Raw genomic sequence first — 17,575 nt, forward strand, 5'->3', positions numbered from 1 at the left:
GCTGCGACATCCCCCATTATTGAATAGCCAGCCAACACGAACATGAAGGCTCGGACGTGCAGAATGGCCACTTAGGGTGGGGTAATAGGAGAACCCCAGGTGTCCTTCAAACTGCATCCCAACAAGAGTTGACACTTTCAGAACAAGGATGAGAAAGGGCCAATGACAGACACCAGGGCCAATGATCCTCCATACTTACTGCTCCTATCCAGAGAGGAATAACTGGATTCTTGCCCTGGTAATTTCTACTGCACACTCCATTCAATGTCTTCACACACAACCAGCTGTACCGATAAACTGCTGCAACTTCATTCCAAATCTGTTTCTGGAACTCCTTTGCTTTTATTTTGAAGATACAGGAAACTTCCTTTTAACCGGCACCTAAATATCCAGAAATCTCTCAACCAGCAAAATTCAGGAGTAGGTTCAGGTAAGTTTTACTATATATTAGTGGCCGTGTAACCGGAGTGCCTGGATCTGTGGCCGTGTAACCAGAGTTCCTGCACCTGTGGCCGTGTAACCGGGGTTCCTGGATCTGTGGCCGTGTAACCGGGGTTCCTGGATCTGTGGCCGTGTAACCGGGGTTCCTGGATCTGTGGCCGTGTAACCGGGGTCCCTGGATCTGTGGCCGTGTAACCGGGGTTCCTGGATCTGTGGCCGTGTAACCGGGGTTCCTGGATCTGTGGCCGAGTAACCGGGGTTCCTGGATCTGTGGCCGTGTAACCGGGGTTCCTGGATCTGTGGCCGTGTAACCGGGGTTCCTGGATCTGTGGCCATGTAACCGGGGTTCCTGCACCGATGGCCGTGCAACAGGGACACCTGGATCTGTGGCCGTGTAACCGGGACTCCTGCACCTGTGGCCATGTACGGGGGGGGGGGGGGGCCTCTCGTACCTTGGTAAGTATACCTCTCTGTAATCCAGACTTTTTGATCGACTGGCACCACGTCGGTCCTGGATAAAAAAAGTTTCCTGTACTGTCATTTTGTGACAAGATTCTACCAGCTGATCCTCATCTGACAGAATTTACATCACAGAAACAGGCTATTCGGCCCAAATGGTCTGTGCGGGCGTTTCTATTCCTCCCAAGCCTCCTCCCACCCGTCTTCATCTCACCCTATCTGCCTATCCTTTTTATTCCTTTCTCACTCATGTGTTTATCCAGCTTCCCCTTAAATGCCTCTCTGCTATTCGCCTCAATCACTCCCTGCGGAAGCGAGTTCCACACTCTAGCCACACTGTCCTCAGCCAGGTCCACTTCCCAGCAGGGGACAGCGGACAGTAATCAGGAGAGGGAGCCCGGATTGCGGTCACAGTTGAGATTAAGGAGTGCAGCACAGACAGGGGATTGAACTAAACAATTCCCTGGTCTGAGAGAGTCAATCCCAGACCACATGATGAATTTATTCGCCGAGCCAGCTGGATGTTCTTCTGCTCATACGTAAAAAAAAGATTACTCCCAAAGAAATAAATACATTGCAAAGACTCAGCAAACAATTTCTAAAAGCTGCAGGAAATCAATTACATTTATTGCAAAGCTTTGTTCACTGTGCAGTTTTATTTTTCTGAGCAACTTAAACTCAAAACAGGATTAAACAGAACCAAAGGCCTCATTGTGAAAGTAACAGATACGACAGCAATTTGTTGAACTCAACACCCAATAATTGCCATAAGATCCATTCTTCTGTGGCCTTTGTAAGACTGCAATGAATTTATTTACGAAGCACATCTTTCATTTCAGGAGAAGTATTTACATTATATTGCACTGATCTTAGACAGTCCCCGTATGAAACTTGGAACAAAGTTCATGAAAATAACAATCTCAAACTGATATCACAAAACATTCGCAGGAGAATTAATCTAATAAAATTCAATGACCAAAGGTCATCAGAAGGGTGACAAACCCACCGATCAGCTTTTAGATGCGGTGCTTAATGTCAAAACGTTCCATCGGTTAGGTCAACTGACTTGAGAGAGAAGAATTCTCACTACTGTAAAATGTGAGGGTGATTAGAACTGGGACGAAAAGGTAACAAAACACAACAATGATTAAGGAACCAACAATGGCAGAGAGAGGAGAAAGAGGGGGAAAAAAGGAGCACATCACAAGGTCAGGAGAACAAAGGAAATATGAGTGACGTGTTCAGAACTACTCCTGTGACCACAGTAGCAAATCCTAAACACAAGGTGTTTGCAGCCACACTGCCCCTCCACCGAGGCAAGTATCGAAGTCTGCATTAGCAGCCAGTCGCGCCTATAATTAAAGAAACAAGCTTGTGTATGGTTTCGCCACAATGTTATTTAGACAAAGTATTTCTTAATTTGCTGCAGTAGAACAATTCCTTTGTGTCAAACAGTAAGAAACATTCTCTCTCCACCCGCCTCCTCCCCGTAACTCTAACATTGCTCTTCACCGAATCTTATGGTCCAAAAGCGTTCAAAGGATCGTCAAAAATGTCCGCAGCTTTGTTATCCGGCGTGCTGATCGGAACGGCAGCTTGGCTTGATCTGGTCTTGGGTTTGGATTGTTTCTTGGTACTGGCCGAGGACGCAGAAGCAAAAATATCATCTGAAATAAAAGGTCATCAACAATTTAGATAAAAGGGCAAGAAACACAGCCCCTCGCACTCCTAGATCCCACTATCAAGAAACAAAGCTATGGGGGGAGGAGGAGGAAGAAAAAAGGGCGCTCCAGCTATATCGCCCGTTCGCATTGTCCGGTGTTAAACAGCGGCCAGTAACGACATTAGCCCCATGGAGCAGCCTGACCTTCCAAGAGAGTGATACAAGACAAAAACCTCAAGGGGAAGCCCCCTGATCAAGGTTATTTTAAATTGGATGAAAAGTTAAGCTTATTCATGCAACCACATACTGTTCGAGATAGGGAGCTCTCCCACCCTCCCGTCAGCCAGCTGGGATTCAAAGGTCAGAAAGTGGTTTGAATGTTATTTTTCTCAAAGTTGTCCTCCACAATACCAGAAGTAGTGTCCGATACGGAGGACTCCTTTCCTCCAGAGGATTGATAAAGTTGATCTAGGTGAACTGTTAAATACATCTAAACTGAGAAAATGAGCAGTATGAAAGGAAGTCAAACAGAAGAATTGGGCAGCTGAATTGTGACACACATACTATAAGCAGATTCAAAAGGCCGTTGGGGAAAGGGGGGGGGTGGAAAAAGAGAATTGAAGCAAACTTTGAGAGAGCCGAGCTCAGCAATCAGAACGAGATGTCCTTGGAGGGCCCTGTGGTCTTCTCCTGTTCCTCAAAGATCTCGTCTTTTCCACACCAAAAGACTTGGTTCCTGGGCTACATTCTCGGAGGTGACGGTTCGCAGGGCACCTCCTGCCCTTTATTTCTGCTCACCATGGGAGGTGGATTGTGATGGGGGTAGAGTCTTTATGGGTCTGTGCAAAGAGCAGGCTTGACGGGCGGAGTGACATTTTCTTCATCCTTAATGTTCCTAATGCTTTTAAACACCTTTTTAAAATCAGATAAAATTAAACTCTTAGAAAGACTGGGACCACTGTTGTAAACAGTGAGTGCACCCAACTACATACAAACACACTCGCCCACACACTGCTCCCGAGGTGTTCCACTCGAGTGGTGTGTCCCCGGGTTTATGTGCTACCTTAGATAGGATATCAAGAGGCTGCAGAAGAGATGCACTAGGGTGACATTAAGGATAAGAAGCTTTAATTAGGAGTAAAGACTAGAGGAACAGGCCCATTTCATTAGAACAGAAAAAGTCAAGAGCAGATCTGACAGGTTTGCAAAATTATAGGGTAAATAGGAAAAACTATTTCCACAGGTCGGTGAGTCAGTAACTAGAGGGCATGATAAAGAAGGGGGAGGTTAGATTTTATTGAGGGTTGTGGGACATGGAATGCACTACCAGCAGAATCCAGAACAAATTTTAAAAGGGAAGTGAATGAATATTTGCAAGAGAAACATTTTAAATGAGGAGGAAAGGGCAGTGGAATGGACTAACTGGAAAGCTCTTTCATGAGCCAGCACAAGTGTGATGGGCCGATTGGCCTCCTCCTGTGCTGTAAAACTATAATGTTTCTATAGCAGAGAGTATTGGTGAACGGTATAATTCCCTCCAGTCTGAAAAACAACCGTGGTGTCCCCCAGGGGTCGGTATTAGGATCACTTGATAGATAATGACCTGAACTTGGGTATACAGGGCACAATTTCAAAGTCTGCAGACGATACAAAACTCAAATGTAGTAAACAATGAGGAGGATAGTAACAGACTTCAGGAGGACAGAGACAGACTGGGGAAATGGGCAGACACATGAGAGATGAAATTTAACACAGAAGTGTAAAGTGATTCATTTTGGTAGGAAGAATGAGGAGAGGCAATATGAACTAAATGGTACAATGTTAAAGGGGGTGCAGGAACAGAGAGACCTGCAGGTGTTCGCACACAAATCTTTGAAGGTGGCAGAACAGGTTGAGAAGCATATGGCATCTTTGGCTTTATTAATAGAGAAAGAGAGTACAAAAGCAAGAATGATATGCTAAACCTTTATAAAACACTGGTTAGGCCTCAGCTGGAGTACTGTCTCCAATTCTGGGCACCACACTTTAGGGAGGATGTCGAGGCCTTGGAGAGGGTGCAGAAAAGATTTACTAGAATGGTTCCAGGGATGAAAGACTTGTTACATGGAGAGACTGGAGAGGCTGGGGTTGTTCTCCTTAGAGTAAAGGTTAAGGGGAGATTTAATAGAGGTGTTCAAAAACATGAATGGTTTTGAGAGAGTAAATATGGAGAAAGAGTTTCCAGCGGCAGAAGGGTCGGTAACCAGAGGACACAGATTTAAGGTGATCGGCAAAAGAACCAGAGGCGACATGAGGAAACATGTTTTTTATAAACACAGCGAGTTGTTGTGATCTGGAACGTGCTGCCTGAAAGCACAGTGGGAGGAGATTAAATAGTAACTTTCAAAAGGGAATTAGATAAATACGTGGAGAAAAAAAAAATTATAGGGCTATGGGGAAAGAGCAGGGGAGTGGGATTAATTGGAGAGCTCTACCAAAGAGCCGGCACAGGCACGATGGGTCGAATGGACTCTGTGTTGTACGATTCTATGAGTCTATGCTACACAGCAGGACCGGAGGTGTGCCCCATTTCCCATCTGGTGTATACATACCCATGTTATCGTCAAATATAGACTTGGTTTCTACTTTCTTCCTGCTCCTCTTCTCTTTTGGTGCTACTTTTAAGTCAGCAAATATGTCTACATGATCATCGAAGAGGTTGACATCAGTGCTTTCCTCGTTGCTTTTCTTGGCTACGGTAACAGATTCCGTGGCAAACAAATCGTCCTGACAAAGGAAAAGAATCGTTTCAGCAGGCAATTATTTGAAACTTAAAAAAAAAGGCAGCATTATTACATTGAATATATGGAACAGAAACAGGCCATTTGGCCCAACCAGCCCATGCCGACGTTTATGCACCACTCGAGCCTCCTCCTGTCCATCTTCATCTAACTACCATCATAACCTTCTATTCCTTTCTCCCTCGTGTGTTTGTCTAGCCTCCCCTTCAATATATTTATACTATTCACCTCAACCACTCCCTGTGGTAGCGAGTTCTACATTCTCACCACTCTCTGGGTAAAGAAGTTTCTTCTGAATTCCCTATTGGATTTCTTGGTGACTATCTTATATTGATGGCCTCTAGTTATGCTCTTCCCCACAAGTGGAAACATTCTCTCTGTATCCACTCTATCAAAACCTTTCATAATTTTAAAGACCTCGATTATGTCACCCCTCAGACTTCTCTTTTCAAGAGAAAAGAGCCCCAGCCTGTTCATCCTTTCTTGATGGGTATAACCTCGCATTTCTGGTATCTCCAGTGCCTCTATATCCCTTCTTTAATATGGCGACCAGAACTGCACACAGTACTCCAAGTGTGGTCTAACCAAGGTTCGATACAACTTTAGCATTAACCAGACCCAGCTCCCTCACACTGCGAAATATTCAAGTTGAAAGCATTCAGTCCCCTCCGACCCAGGGGTCAGCTCTATAAGGACGACTTGCAAAATTCACCAACCAATTTTTCTGGTTAAACCCAAGATCTTAAAATCCAAATTTCCTCAGTCCGAAAAGCCACTATTATTAAAGCATCTCTCAGGAAGCTCCCATAGTATAATTCTGGGATTATCTCGACCACGGCTTCCAGTCCAAAGACACGGTACATGGCCTGGCTATTTAAAAAAAAAAATGTTTATGGGATGTGGGCGTCGCTGGCAAGGCCAGCATTTATTGCCCAAACCTAATAATTAGCAAATCTTGATTGTAAACAGCACCCACTGCTGAAACCAATCACCATCCAGTGACCCATGTTTGAAGGCATAGGCAAATATCCAGAAAAGGACAGGTACTGGGCCTGGCTGTAATGCCTGCACCAGCAGAAAAGCCTGTCAACACGTCATCCAGACTCCCACACGACAAATGGACACTTGGATGAGGCAGAGAGAAGCTACCAGTTCTTGAGGAACTGTACGCAACTTGACCCACTACTTTAAGAAAGGAGAGGGAAGAGAGAAAATTGGTAATAAAAGTGAACACAGAAAAGGAGATTCTGAGGGGGATTGACAGGGTAGATGTTGAGAGGTTGTTTCCCCTGGCTGGAGAGTCTAGAACTAGGGGACATAGTCTCAGGATAAGGGGTCGGCCTTTTAAGACTGAGATGAGGAGGAATCTTTTCACTGAGGGTTGTGAATCTTTGGCATTCTCTGCCCCAGAGGGCTGTGGGTGCCGAGTTGTTGAGTATATTCAAGACTGAGATCGATTTTAGGACTCTAGGGAAATCGAGGGATATGGGGATAGGGCAGGAAAGTGGATTTGAGGTCGAAGATCAGCCATGATCTGACTGAATGGCAGAGCAGGCTCGAGGGGCCTGCTCCTAATTCTTATGTTATCAGTCACTTCTGGTGTCATTTAAGACTGGAGCACAGGGTTTCATCAAGCATCCATTTTAACCAATAAAACGATTACCTCAAAGATATCTAGTGATTTTGAACCATTGTGTGTTGTTGGTTTAGTTTTCCCTGATTTTGCTGTCCCAAAGAGATCGTCACCACCGTCCTCTTCGAGAAAAGCAATTGCTTTGGGTTTCATCACAATCCGTTTACTTGGCTGGAAAAGGTCCCCTTCGCTTGGTGCAAATATGGATTGGGCTGGCTCCTTCTTGGGCAAGGAGTCCTCCCTGCTCCCAGCTGCAGGAGTCGGTCCCTGGGCCAAGCTTGGCTTGAACAGGTCGCCTGAACCGAAGAGGTCGGAATGCACCGGCTGCTTTAGGGCGGTGGGAGAGAGTGGGCTGGCATCTTTACCGGGTGACGCTTCAGGCGGCGGTGACCGCTTTGCCGCGGGCGTCTTGTCCGAATTTGTTTTTTGGGCCGCGACCGTCGGTGAAATGTCTGCAATGCTGCCCTCTTCTGATAAAGCGCCATCGGTTTCCGATCTCTGGTCCAATTCTTCTGTCTCGTCGGACTGCTGAGCTGCCAGTCTCCGTGCCCCCCTCGTCGGAGGTCGGCGCTTCTTCACTACTCTTGGACGGCTCTGTAAGAGAACAGGATAAGCTTGGGTAATCTTGCTAAAGACAAGAAAGAAGCCTTACAGAATACCCATTGGCCCCCCCAATGCTGCTGCCAGTCTCCCTCTCCCACCCACCAGGCTCTCGGACCACGTGACTCCAGTCTCCATAACCCCTCGTGCGCTCTGATCCACCTCTCCCCCCCACCCCGTTCGCTTTGCTCTCAAGAGCCCAGCCCACCCCACTGATCATCTCCCACCCCAACTCCCCTGCCCCTTGAGATGTCACCTCTTCACAAAATAATCCAGCATGCAAAGGGATGCTGAAATAATTATTCCAGATTTGAAAAATAGCCAACGAACATTGCAGCAAGAAAATGCCCTAACTGTACAGCAAGCCCCTGCTAAACCTTGCTGTTTGTTGTGCAGTTAGCAAAAATACACACACACGTACAGCATAAAGAGTAAGGCGCTGAACACAATATGCTATATCTTATGAATCGGATCTGTGTAACTTCCAACTTCACATTCAATAATAAATTTCACATCACATTCTTCATTTTATTACACACGTGCGTTACTTTTTTCGTCTTCTATCCTTTTTACTTGCCACATTTTTGGCTTCCATGTTTCAGACTACTTGCGTAGACCATCCCCAGTATCCTACATCCTCAGGAGTGTTTCCGCGTGCCAGGATCTCAGTAAAATTGGTGATGCACCTGGAAGAGAACCCGTTCTGCAGGCACTGGCTCGCTCTCCTGCCTTCAAAGGTGCCTCGGCTACATAGGAACAGGAGGAGGCCATTCAGCCCTAAAGCCTGTTCCAGAATTCAATTAGCTCATGCTGATCTGTATCTTAACTCCATCTACCCGCCTTGGTTCTGTAACCCTTAATACCCTCGCCTAACACAAATCTGTCAATCTCAGTTTGGAAATTTCTAATCGACTCCCAGCCTCAACAGCTTTTTGGGGGAAGTGTTCCAGATTTCCACTACCCTTTGTGCAAAGAAGTGCTTCCTGACATCACCTCTGTACAGCCTAGGTCTAATTTTAAGGTTGCGCCCCCTTGTTCTGGACCCCCCCCCCCAACCAGAGGATATAGTTTTTCTTCATCTAGCCTATCAACTCCTTCAAATCATCTTAAACACCTCAATTAGTCCACCCCGTAATCTTCTATGCTCGATGGAATAAAAGCCTAGTCTACGCAGCCTCATAATTTAACCCTTTTCGCCCCGGTATCATTCTGCAGAATCTGCACTGCGCTTCCGCCAAGGCCAATATATCCTTCCTGAGGTGTGGAGCCCAGAACCGAACACAGTGCTCTATAGGCAGAACGCCAAATCAGACCTTGTTTTAGGCTTTAATTACCAAACAGACTTATTTAACAGCAAGAGAACAATCGTTAGCAGCAGTAACACATGTTCACATGTTTTTGCACTATGCAAACTCCTTTAGTAAAAGAAAACAATTTGCAACTTAGTGCTAAAACTAGATTAAAAAAAACAAAACTTTTTTCACTGGTTTATCTTATTTTTCCAGTTGGAACATCTCTTCAAAGACTCCAGATTACATCCAGTTCTTTAAAAAGTAGACTGAAATACCCCCAAATAGTAACCAGTGCTTCATGAGTTTGAATAACTACATTTAATCAGAAAGCTGCCAACCAACCAAATCTGAACAAATCATGCAGCCTACTTGTATTTGAATTGAGTGGCTTGTCTCCTCCCTCAACATTTTATCAAGTTAAGCTACGACTTCAGTGAGTGAAGTTCACTTTTAAACTCATGTGGAGACAATTAAAAAAAAGCTAAATATTTAAAATGCTGCGTTTTTGTCACACCTTACCTTAATAACACTGGGCAAAGTGTCCACCTGCATTGGCTGATCAAAGCTCACAGTGATGCCCTCACTTGTAGCTGGTCCCGAAGCTGCGACAACGCTCGGAGATAACTCAGGCGGAGACGGAAGGAACGCCGACCCAGCCGTAACACCAGCAACTTTCGACGATGCGCCGGGCAGGAGGCTCGCTGGGTTAATCGCCAGGCTTGCCTAAGAGAGAGGAAAATTAGGGAATCTGGGATATAACCAGATATGAAATTACAAAACTGAGGGAAAACAGAGAGGCAAATACCTGAAGAAGAGGAAGATCGATCAGCATGTGCACACTGACACCGTTGTACAGTTAAAAGCTGTCTAAAGTGCCGTTAGTTTTTAAGCAGTGATGGTTTGACAGTCCTTTAACATTTAATAAAAGTGTCCACAAAGAACTGGTTAAAAAGCCTGCTGTCCTTTGTGCAGCAACACTGAAGCATGCAGTTATATTCAACAGTGAAGGATTTTACAAAATTCATCAGTGTTCGCTGCTGCACTTGTACTGTTAGTGGAAAAGTAACACGGAGCAGCAATGCTGTGCAGCCTGCAGAAGAGAAGTAAAGGAAATCAAACCGTCAAGTCACTGGTCCGCTGCCTACCTGCAACAAATCTCTGTTCAGGGACTCTCAACTACACTGATCATCCATCTTAAGAACGTTTCTTCCTGGGAATCAATGCTAACGAAACAAGGGCTGAGCGAGGGTCAAGAAAACCACACAGCTAGCACGAGGCGGTCAGCGATATCTGTACCTAGATCCTGCACTGCTCTTCCCCAGTTGGCGAGGGCACCAGACAATGTAGCACTAAGCCACACAGACTAGACGATCCCTGATCGGATTCCCCCAATCTGTGCGGAGATAGCTGGGCTCAGCCGGAGCAGCAGTTCGGGTGCTGCAATTAACCTTGGTGCTAAAGAACGGGGTTGGGGAAGTACATCAATCAATCGGTGGCCCCGTCAGAAAGTGCGCGCCTGTTGGCTGATCCCATTCTCGCCCAGCCTCGGCTAAATAAATCGGTCAAATAATCAGACGACAGCCACCACCTTGGGATCGGACAAGAAAGCCACTTGAGTGAGATATCAGACAAGCCATGAATTGGCACCCCAACAAACAGCAGCAGCTTTGGCAAAGCAAGGAGAGAGTTGGAAAAAAAACCCGAATGATCCCAGAACTTCAAACGTGGACAGACCTAGAAGCTAGTGAGTCGGGTGTGGTTTACGCCCAAAAGGCAACCATTTCACTTCAGAATTTTTATTTCTTATTTCGTCTTCCCTGACCACCTGCCCTCCCCTCGACTCGACGGATGTAAGCTGCTGCTGAAAGAACAGTGAAACCAGACTCAAAACACTGCTCAATGCCAACACGAGACATCACTGTGGGGGGGCAGAACTCTAAAGACGACGTGGCAGCAACAAGCAGGAAGTGCGAAAGCGAAAAAGAAGAATTTTATTCATCTTAGAAATATGAAAAGTTCCAAAACAGTTACTTGGAGTGCTCCAATCCGAGAGGAAAGCCCTTTTGTTTTAATGGGACCCGTGTTGGTGAGTCTCTGTGGAAGGAGGGGAATCAGGAAATGAAATCAGTCAGTTTCAACACCAAATCTTAAACACTGGGCAAAAATGTACAGAACTAGAATATTCCACCGCAGTCCACATTTTTAAATGGCGTCATTTGAATAACTTTGCGAATACCCACTTTCCACCACACGATATCAATTTACCGGACAGTGCTGATCTAGGCAGCAGTCCTGCAGGATAGATTACTTGTAAAACGTGCAGTTGTTTGTGTGTTGCCACTTGCGTTCCAGAAGTTATCTTGCAGTATAAATCCACAGCACCAGGGGTGACGGCAAACACAAGCGTTTCTACGTGAAGCAACATAAACCTAACACAAGTGGTGCCAATCTGGGTTTAAAGCTTAAAAGGCACATTAAGCTTCCTTACTTCCTTCTCCTCTGGTCTCTCTTTGCTCAGCACTTCGCCACTTGCTTGCTTAGGACGCTCACTGGCTTTGGGGGCAGCAGCCCGCGAGATCGGTCTTCCCTTAAGCACTGGCTTCTTGCAATGAAAGAAAGAGGGGTCATTACAGGTCATGACCTTTGCTGTCGTTCAGATGCTACACGGCACAGGCTGGCCGACCCTGTGCCGGCGGTTTGGCTGACCCACCCCTGGGCTACTGGTCTCCCGGACCCTTGCACGCGACAACGAGGATTTTTTTTATTCCTGAAATGGCTCAGCAGTTCCCGCCGCCCCTCGGGAGTGTGGGGGGTTACGGGATGGATCATTGGTGGATGTGGTAGCCCTGTTGTCTGGACAGGGCAGGCTCAATGACCTTACCCTAAACCTTCTTTCTGTATGTTTGTAAATGCCAAGAATTACCGTGTGTGTCACAGGTGGCTTCGCAGGGACAGGCCTGAAGAGATCCTCGTTCCCTCGGTCTTCAAAAATACTTGCTGTGGATGACGGCGCCTTTGCCGAACCCGGCTTCACAAAAATAAAAAATTGAAATTTTAATAATGAAACTTGTGAAATACAAAAATTTTAAAATACCCAGCTTATGCAAATTGACTCTTGGCTGGTTCACGTGGACTCAATCCACAACACACAGCAGTTTTAAACTCCACATCACATCACTCGCTATAAGTGGCCCAATATCACTTAGTCATCCACAAACCAGACAGGCTGCAGGTTCCAATATTACCGGGTTTTACCAGGTAAACAACACAGAGCAGAGAGATGCTTTCACCCCATTGGTCTGTCCCGGATTGGAACCCGAAGAGGACAGTGCAGTGCGCTAACCTGCAACGCACATTCCTGCTGATCAGTAAAGTTTAAAATGGTTCCAGTTCTCCCCAGGGCCATTTCATGTTATTTATTCCTACTGCACGTGCGAGTTAAGAGTTTATTTTGGAAAGCTCGTTTTTATCCATTTTGCAGTTTAACATCGGAGAGAAGCAGCATCCAGCCCGACTTGAAAATCGGATTAAAGTAGCTAGTCGGTTGGGAATGGAGCTGCAAACATTTCTGACAGAGCTTCCATCTAAAATGTTCATCCCTTTGTCCCATTACAGATTCTGACTCGTTCGGCCATCTAGTTCCAGTATTTGCTCATTTTATTTCAGATTTCCGGCAGTTTCATTTTAAAAAAATTACCTTTGTGCTGAACAGACTGTCGGTTGTGTCGAAGAGATCGGAGCTCGGAAGCTCCGTCGGCCTTGTCCGAGGTGCAGGCGGAGGGTTAACAGGAGGCTTTATTCCTGGCTTTTTAACCTGCAACATGATCCCAGGGTCAAGAGGCATGAACACAGCTTTCCTTTGCATCAGTTTGTTGGCATTTCAGGTTAACTTCAGAATCCTTTAAAAGCTGCCTCTTAAAATGAACCACATAATCCAGTCCCTCAGGCAGACATTTTACAACACGGCGTTTTGAAGTGGCTTACAATTTCTTTATCAGTCTAACTATGGAAGTGATGCAAAGAGCACCAAAGAGCAGAATTTCCCAAATATTCACACATACAGGAAATTTTGCGCTATCCGGCACCGACGGGACCGAGCTGTTGCCGTCCCATCAAAACTGCCGGACAAACCAGCGCTAATGTTGAAACATACGGAGCTTTTGAGCTCCATATCTGGCAACAAACCCTGTTGCTTAGCAACAGCTTCTAAACAGTCGGCCGTACCTTGCAAGTGTCTCTGTAGCTTAGCAACAGAGAGACCTTGCAGAGCCTGACTGGTGAAAAAAAAAAGCAACGAGAAGAAAAAAAACCTAACGAAACGGCTCCTGATTTTTGCCGGTGGGTCAAGCATTCCGGACAGTTAACCTCCGGATAAACCAAAGTTTCCTGTATATTGGGCCTCAAACCGCCCCCGCCCCCGGGGGTGGAAATGGAAATATATCTGAGTAAAACTGGAAGCTCAATTCAGTGCACAGGGCATCAAATGGGCACTCTGCATGTGAGAGCCCAGATAGCGAGCGTCAGGCTGGTTCTTACCAGATTTACAAACTCACCCTTTCCTTTGCTTACATCTCTAAAATCATAGAAAAAAGGGAAGTGCTTCGGAGTGTAGTGTAGACATACTACTTGCTACTTTACTATACTGCGGGATCCAGATTTTTATCACCGACTCCAAAAACAATTTACACCTGGACCGAACAAGACAACAACCCAGAACCAAAGCCAATTTGACTTTCTCAGCATGCGGTGCAGGATAGACGTACACAAGAGATTAAAACCAAACCCATTTACCACACATCGCATTTTTGAGTAAGATGCTCAATCCATCTCGTTATCGTTCCAATCATTTAAAAACAAACCAAAACATGGAGGAATTCGATGCTCTTCAAAAAAATAATTTAGAAAAACGATCCCTGCCGCCAGAATAGCGGATATCCACCTCGAATCTCATGTTTCAGCTGTTTCCCTTGCTGCTGATTGAAGCTCGGGCTCCAGCTGCAAACTCTGAGATCCCGAGCGAGGAGTGGAGATGTTTGTCGCAGGGGTTTGTTGCCCTGAGAGCTGCTCCCCTCCCCGCCTCTCCTAGCCCAGCACGAGCAGCGGTGGTTGGAGCTTACGATGTAAAATCAGGTCGTGTGGCTTCCCACACGCAGTCACGAGTGAACCAGCGCTGAAACTAGGGCTCAATCCCGCAACCCCCACCCGGCTAACCCCGGCCCGCAATCATCCCCAGTGCGAAGCGCCGAGAGACGCACAGCTCCGCAATCACTGTGTGTCTATGTTCCAGTGTGTAACTGAGAGGTCAGGACCACGCATGACTTCGACCGCAGGAGTGTCCCAGACGTTGCAAACACGCAGCACAGTACACCGCGGGTCGGGTGGAGCCATTCCCTCGGCTGGGTGGACCTGTTCCGCAGGGGGGGTGCGTTGGGACGCCCCTTGCTCCAGGTGATATCAGACAGGATTTCCCACTTAATGACGGAGTTCAGAACTAACCTCTGGTTTTAGAGCATCAGCAAAGAGGTCAACATCAGGGTCATTGTCCTTCTGCTGGTGTTGACTGAAGAGCAACTCCTCATCCTGGAACACCCTGGTACTTACACCACTCTCGGCAAGCTGAAGGAGAAGAAAACGATTAAGTTGCCATTTGTGAAGCACTAATTCTGGAGATCGGGGAACCTTCTACTCCGCAGTTTACCTTCTCATCGTTAACCAGACTGCACTGGCTGAGCGTATCCTCCGGCTTCCCCCCTTCCTCTTCATCAAACAGGCTGACTACCGAGTTCAGACTGCTCTGCAATTCCTCCTGCGAACCAGTGGCACTCGATCTGGACAGAGCATCGCCTTCCTGGGAAGTTACACCGTCAGAGTCCAGCTGAAAATATCGTAACAAAAAAATATATATCTGAATGCTAAATTTACATTTTATTAATGACAAGATCCTGAAATCCATTACCAATGATAATTTACACTTCTGTACTAAACGTAATAATGGAATAAATTAAGAAATTAAAATCCACTAGCCACTGGAACATAACAGGAGGAGGCCATTCAACCCCTCGAGCTATTCAATTCCATGGCTGATCTGTATCTTAACTCCATTTACCTGCCTTGGTTCCAGAACACTTAATACCCTTGCCTAACAAAAATCTATCAATCTCAGTTTGGAAATGTTTAATTGGTCTCCAGCCTCAGCAGCTTTTTTGGGGGTGGGGGGGAAAAGAGTTCCAGATTTCCACTGCCCTTTGTGTGACGAGGTGTTTCCTAACGTCATCCCTGAACGGCCGAGCTCTAATTTTAAGGTTCTGCCCCCTTGTTCTGGACTCCCCCCACCAGAGGAAAGAGTTTCTATCTACCTTATCAAATCCTTTAATCATCTTAAATATCTCAACTAGATCACTCCTTAATCTTCTATGCTCAAGGGAATACAAGCCTAGTTTATGCAACCTGTTCTCATAATTTAACCCTTTTAGCCCCAGTCTCATTCTGGTAACTGAGTAAAATAGTCAGTGCCCCCCTTCCTCTCTGTACCTAGCTCTCCCTGCCCTCCACCCCCCAAATCCATCCATTCCTGGCAAGGAATGCAGACAACTCAATCGCAAACTAAAGCAAGCAGCACGACCCAAGTGAGGCAAGCAGTGCCAGTTCCAGGGTTTCTAACAGAATGCTCAATCTCCATGTGCTTTTCCATCCAATTTCCAATTCCAATAGTGCAAAGTGAATTGTTCACCCTATGCATGCACTCTTAGTTTGACTGGGCCACTTGTATTAGTCGTGCCCTACTCTTCAGAGAGGCACTTGTCATGATGTCTTCACAGGTGGCACTGGGCTCATGTGACCATGAAGCTATCGAATTGTTGTAAAAATGGTTCATTAATGGGGTTACGGGGATAGGGTGGGCTATGTGTCAGTGCAGGCTTGATGGGCCGAAATGGCCTCTATCTGCACTGTAGATTCTGTAATGCCCTTTAGGGAAGGAAACCTGCCGTCCTTACCCAGTCTGGCCTTTTTGTGACTCCAGTCCCACCACCACCACCGTGATTGACTCTTCACTGCCCCCTGAATAGGCCTCGTAAGCTTCTCATCAAACTGCGATCTGCAGCGGTTCAAGAAGGTGGTTCACCTCCACCTTCTCAAGGCAACAAATGCCGGTCTCACCAGTGAAGCCCACATCATCAGAAAAATAATCTGCAGGAAAATATTAAATTTTTGCGGAGTTTGACGTACCACTTTTGTGCTCCCTTGTTGCTCTAGAACGTCAATCCTAGCCGACGGGCGGACTGCTCCCACCAGTTTTGGTTTTGAGTCAGCCTCTTGTTTCACTTGCCTCTTCCCATCAAACTCCTCAACAGAGTCATTTTCCACGATTTTGCTGAACAGTGACGACCCCTGGGGAGAAGCAGCAGGCTTCTGTCAAAACAGAGTAAAAAATAAATAAATGAGTACAAAGCAGCCAAGCGCGTGTTTTAAGCTGCATAAAGAAAACACTGTACAGAGCAACAAGTGCACTTAAAGAATCCTTGCCCCATCCACAGTATTCTGCCCCCTTTCCTGAAGGCAGCAAACTCCTACTGGAGCACATTTCCAAAACTCTGCTGCACATATCCTAACTTGCACCAAGTCCCGTTCGCCAATTGCCTCCGTGCTCGCTGACCTACAATGGCTCCCGGGCGGACAACGCTTGATTTTTAAAATTCTCATCCTTTTGTTCAAATCCCACCATGGCTTTGCTCCTCCTCAACTCTAACCTCCTCCAGCCCTACAACCCTCAGATCTCTGCTTTCCTCCAATTCTCACCTCTTGAGCCATCCCCCATTGGCAGCCGTGCCTTCAGCCGTCTAGGCCCAAAGTTCTGGAATTCCCTCCCTAAACCTCTCCCTCCGCCTCTACCTCTCTCTCCTCCTTTAAGACGCTCCTTAAAACCTACCTCTTCCATCTGCCCTAATACCTCATGGCTCGGTGTCAAATTTTGATTGATAATGCTCTTGTGAAGCACTTTAGAACGTTTTTGCTAAGTTAAAGGCGCTATGTAAATGCAAGTTGTTCTTCTAGATGCTGGCTGTCCAAGGACCCATTTCTTATGTATAAACCTAGACAGAAAATTCAGAAGTCTACTCGATACGAAGAAAGAACATGCATTCATAGAACACCATTCACGACCACACGACGTCCCAAAGCGCTTTACAGCCAATGCAGTACTTTTTGAAGTGTAGTCACTGTTGTAATGTGGGACATGATGGGGTGGTGGTGGCAGCAGCAGCACAGATTCCGCTCCTGCCCTCGTACAGTGTCCACAACATGTGCACTTGAGGTAATGTTCAGGAGCAGGCACCAGGCTGACTTGTCCCCTCCGTACCTGTGCACAGAAGCCAATAGTATCACACAGCACTGAAATCTCAATACCTGAGGAGCAGCAGGTTTGTTGGTTGCTGGCTTAGATGCAAAGAGATCACCTTCATCCTCCTCTTGAAACAAGAGGGACACTTTCTGCGATTTCTTTTGACTAGATAAAAAAGGAAAGTGATTACTAATAAAAACGTACAGAAACTTATATCTGACAAAGCTTAGGGCAGTTTAAATGTATTCAAAATCTCAGCCTGCACTACCTTTCTCAACCTCAACCACCATGGGAGCACAGAAGTAAGGATGGAGGAGAAAACTGTGGGCGAGGGAGGGCAGGCGGTACAAGGGAAGGGAAGGAATGCAC

At 46.3% G+C, this 17,575-nt stretch overlaps 1 protein-coding gene across 12 annotated transcripts in view; it reads right to left on the reverse strand.

The window, feature by feature from the left end:
• Positions 1-1,506: 1,506 nt before the first annotated feature.
• Positions 1,507-17,575, reverse strand: part of LOC147098488 (WASH complex subunit 2-like) — a 53,241-nt gene continuing 37,172 nt past the window's right edge. For 6 of the 12 annotated variants that reach the window (XM_085970255.1, XM_085970248.1, XM_085970250.1 and 3 more), the window contains 12 exons: positions 17,272-17,371; positions 16,096-16,278; positions 14,567-14,743; positions 14,365-14,484; positions 12,566-12,682; positions 11,792-11,896; positions 11,357-11,470; positions 10,900-10,962; positions 9,388-9,591; positions 7,007-7,570; positions 5,155-5,329; positions 1,507-2,567 (listed from right to left, as the gene is read on the reverse strand). In XM_085970255.1, the coding sequence (XP_085826381.1) occupies positions 2,419-2,567; positions 5,155-5,329; positions 7,007-7,570; positions 9,388-9,591; positions 10,900-10,962; positions 11,357-11,470; positions 11,792-11,896; positions 12,566-12,682; positions 14,365-14,484; positions 14,567-14,743; positions 16,096-16,278; positions 17,272-17,371 (2,071 nt within the window). In that variant the 3' untranslated portion in view covers positions 1,507-2,418. The remainder of the gene's footprint in view (positions 2,568-5,154; positions 5,330-7,006; positions 7,571-9,387; positions 9,592-10,899; positions 10,963-11,356; positions 11,471-11,791; positions 11,897-12,565; positions 12,683-14,364; positions 14,485-14,566; positions 14,744-16,095; positions 16,279-17,271; positions 17,372-17,575) is intronic. The other 6 variants (XM_085970252.1, XM_085970249.1, XM_085970257.1 and 3 more) reach the window with 6 other exon arrangements.

This window comes from Somniosus microcephalus, chromosome 29, assembly GCF_052327205.1.
Source record: "Somniosus microcephalus isolate GS21.2 chromosome 29, FLI_Smic_1.0, whole genome shotgun sequence".
Lineage (NCBI taxonomy): Eukaryota > Metazoa > Chordata > Chondrichthyes > Squaliformes > Somniosidae > Somniosus > Somniosus microcephalus.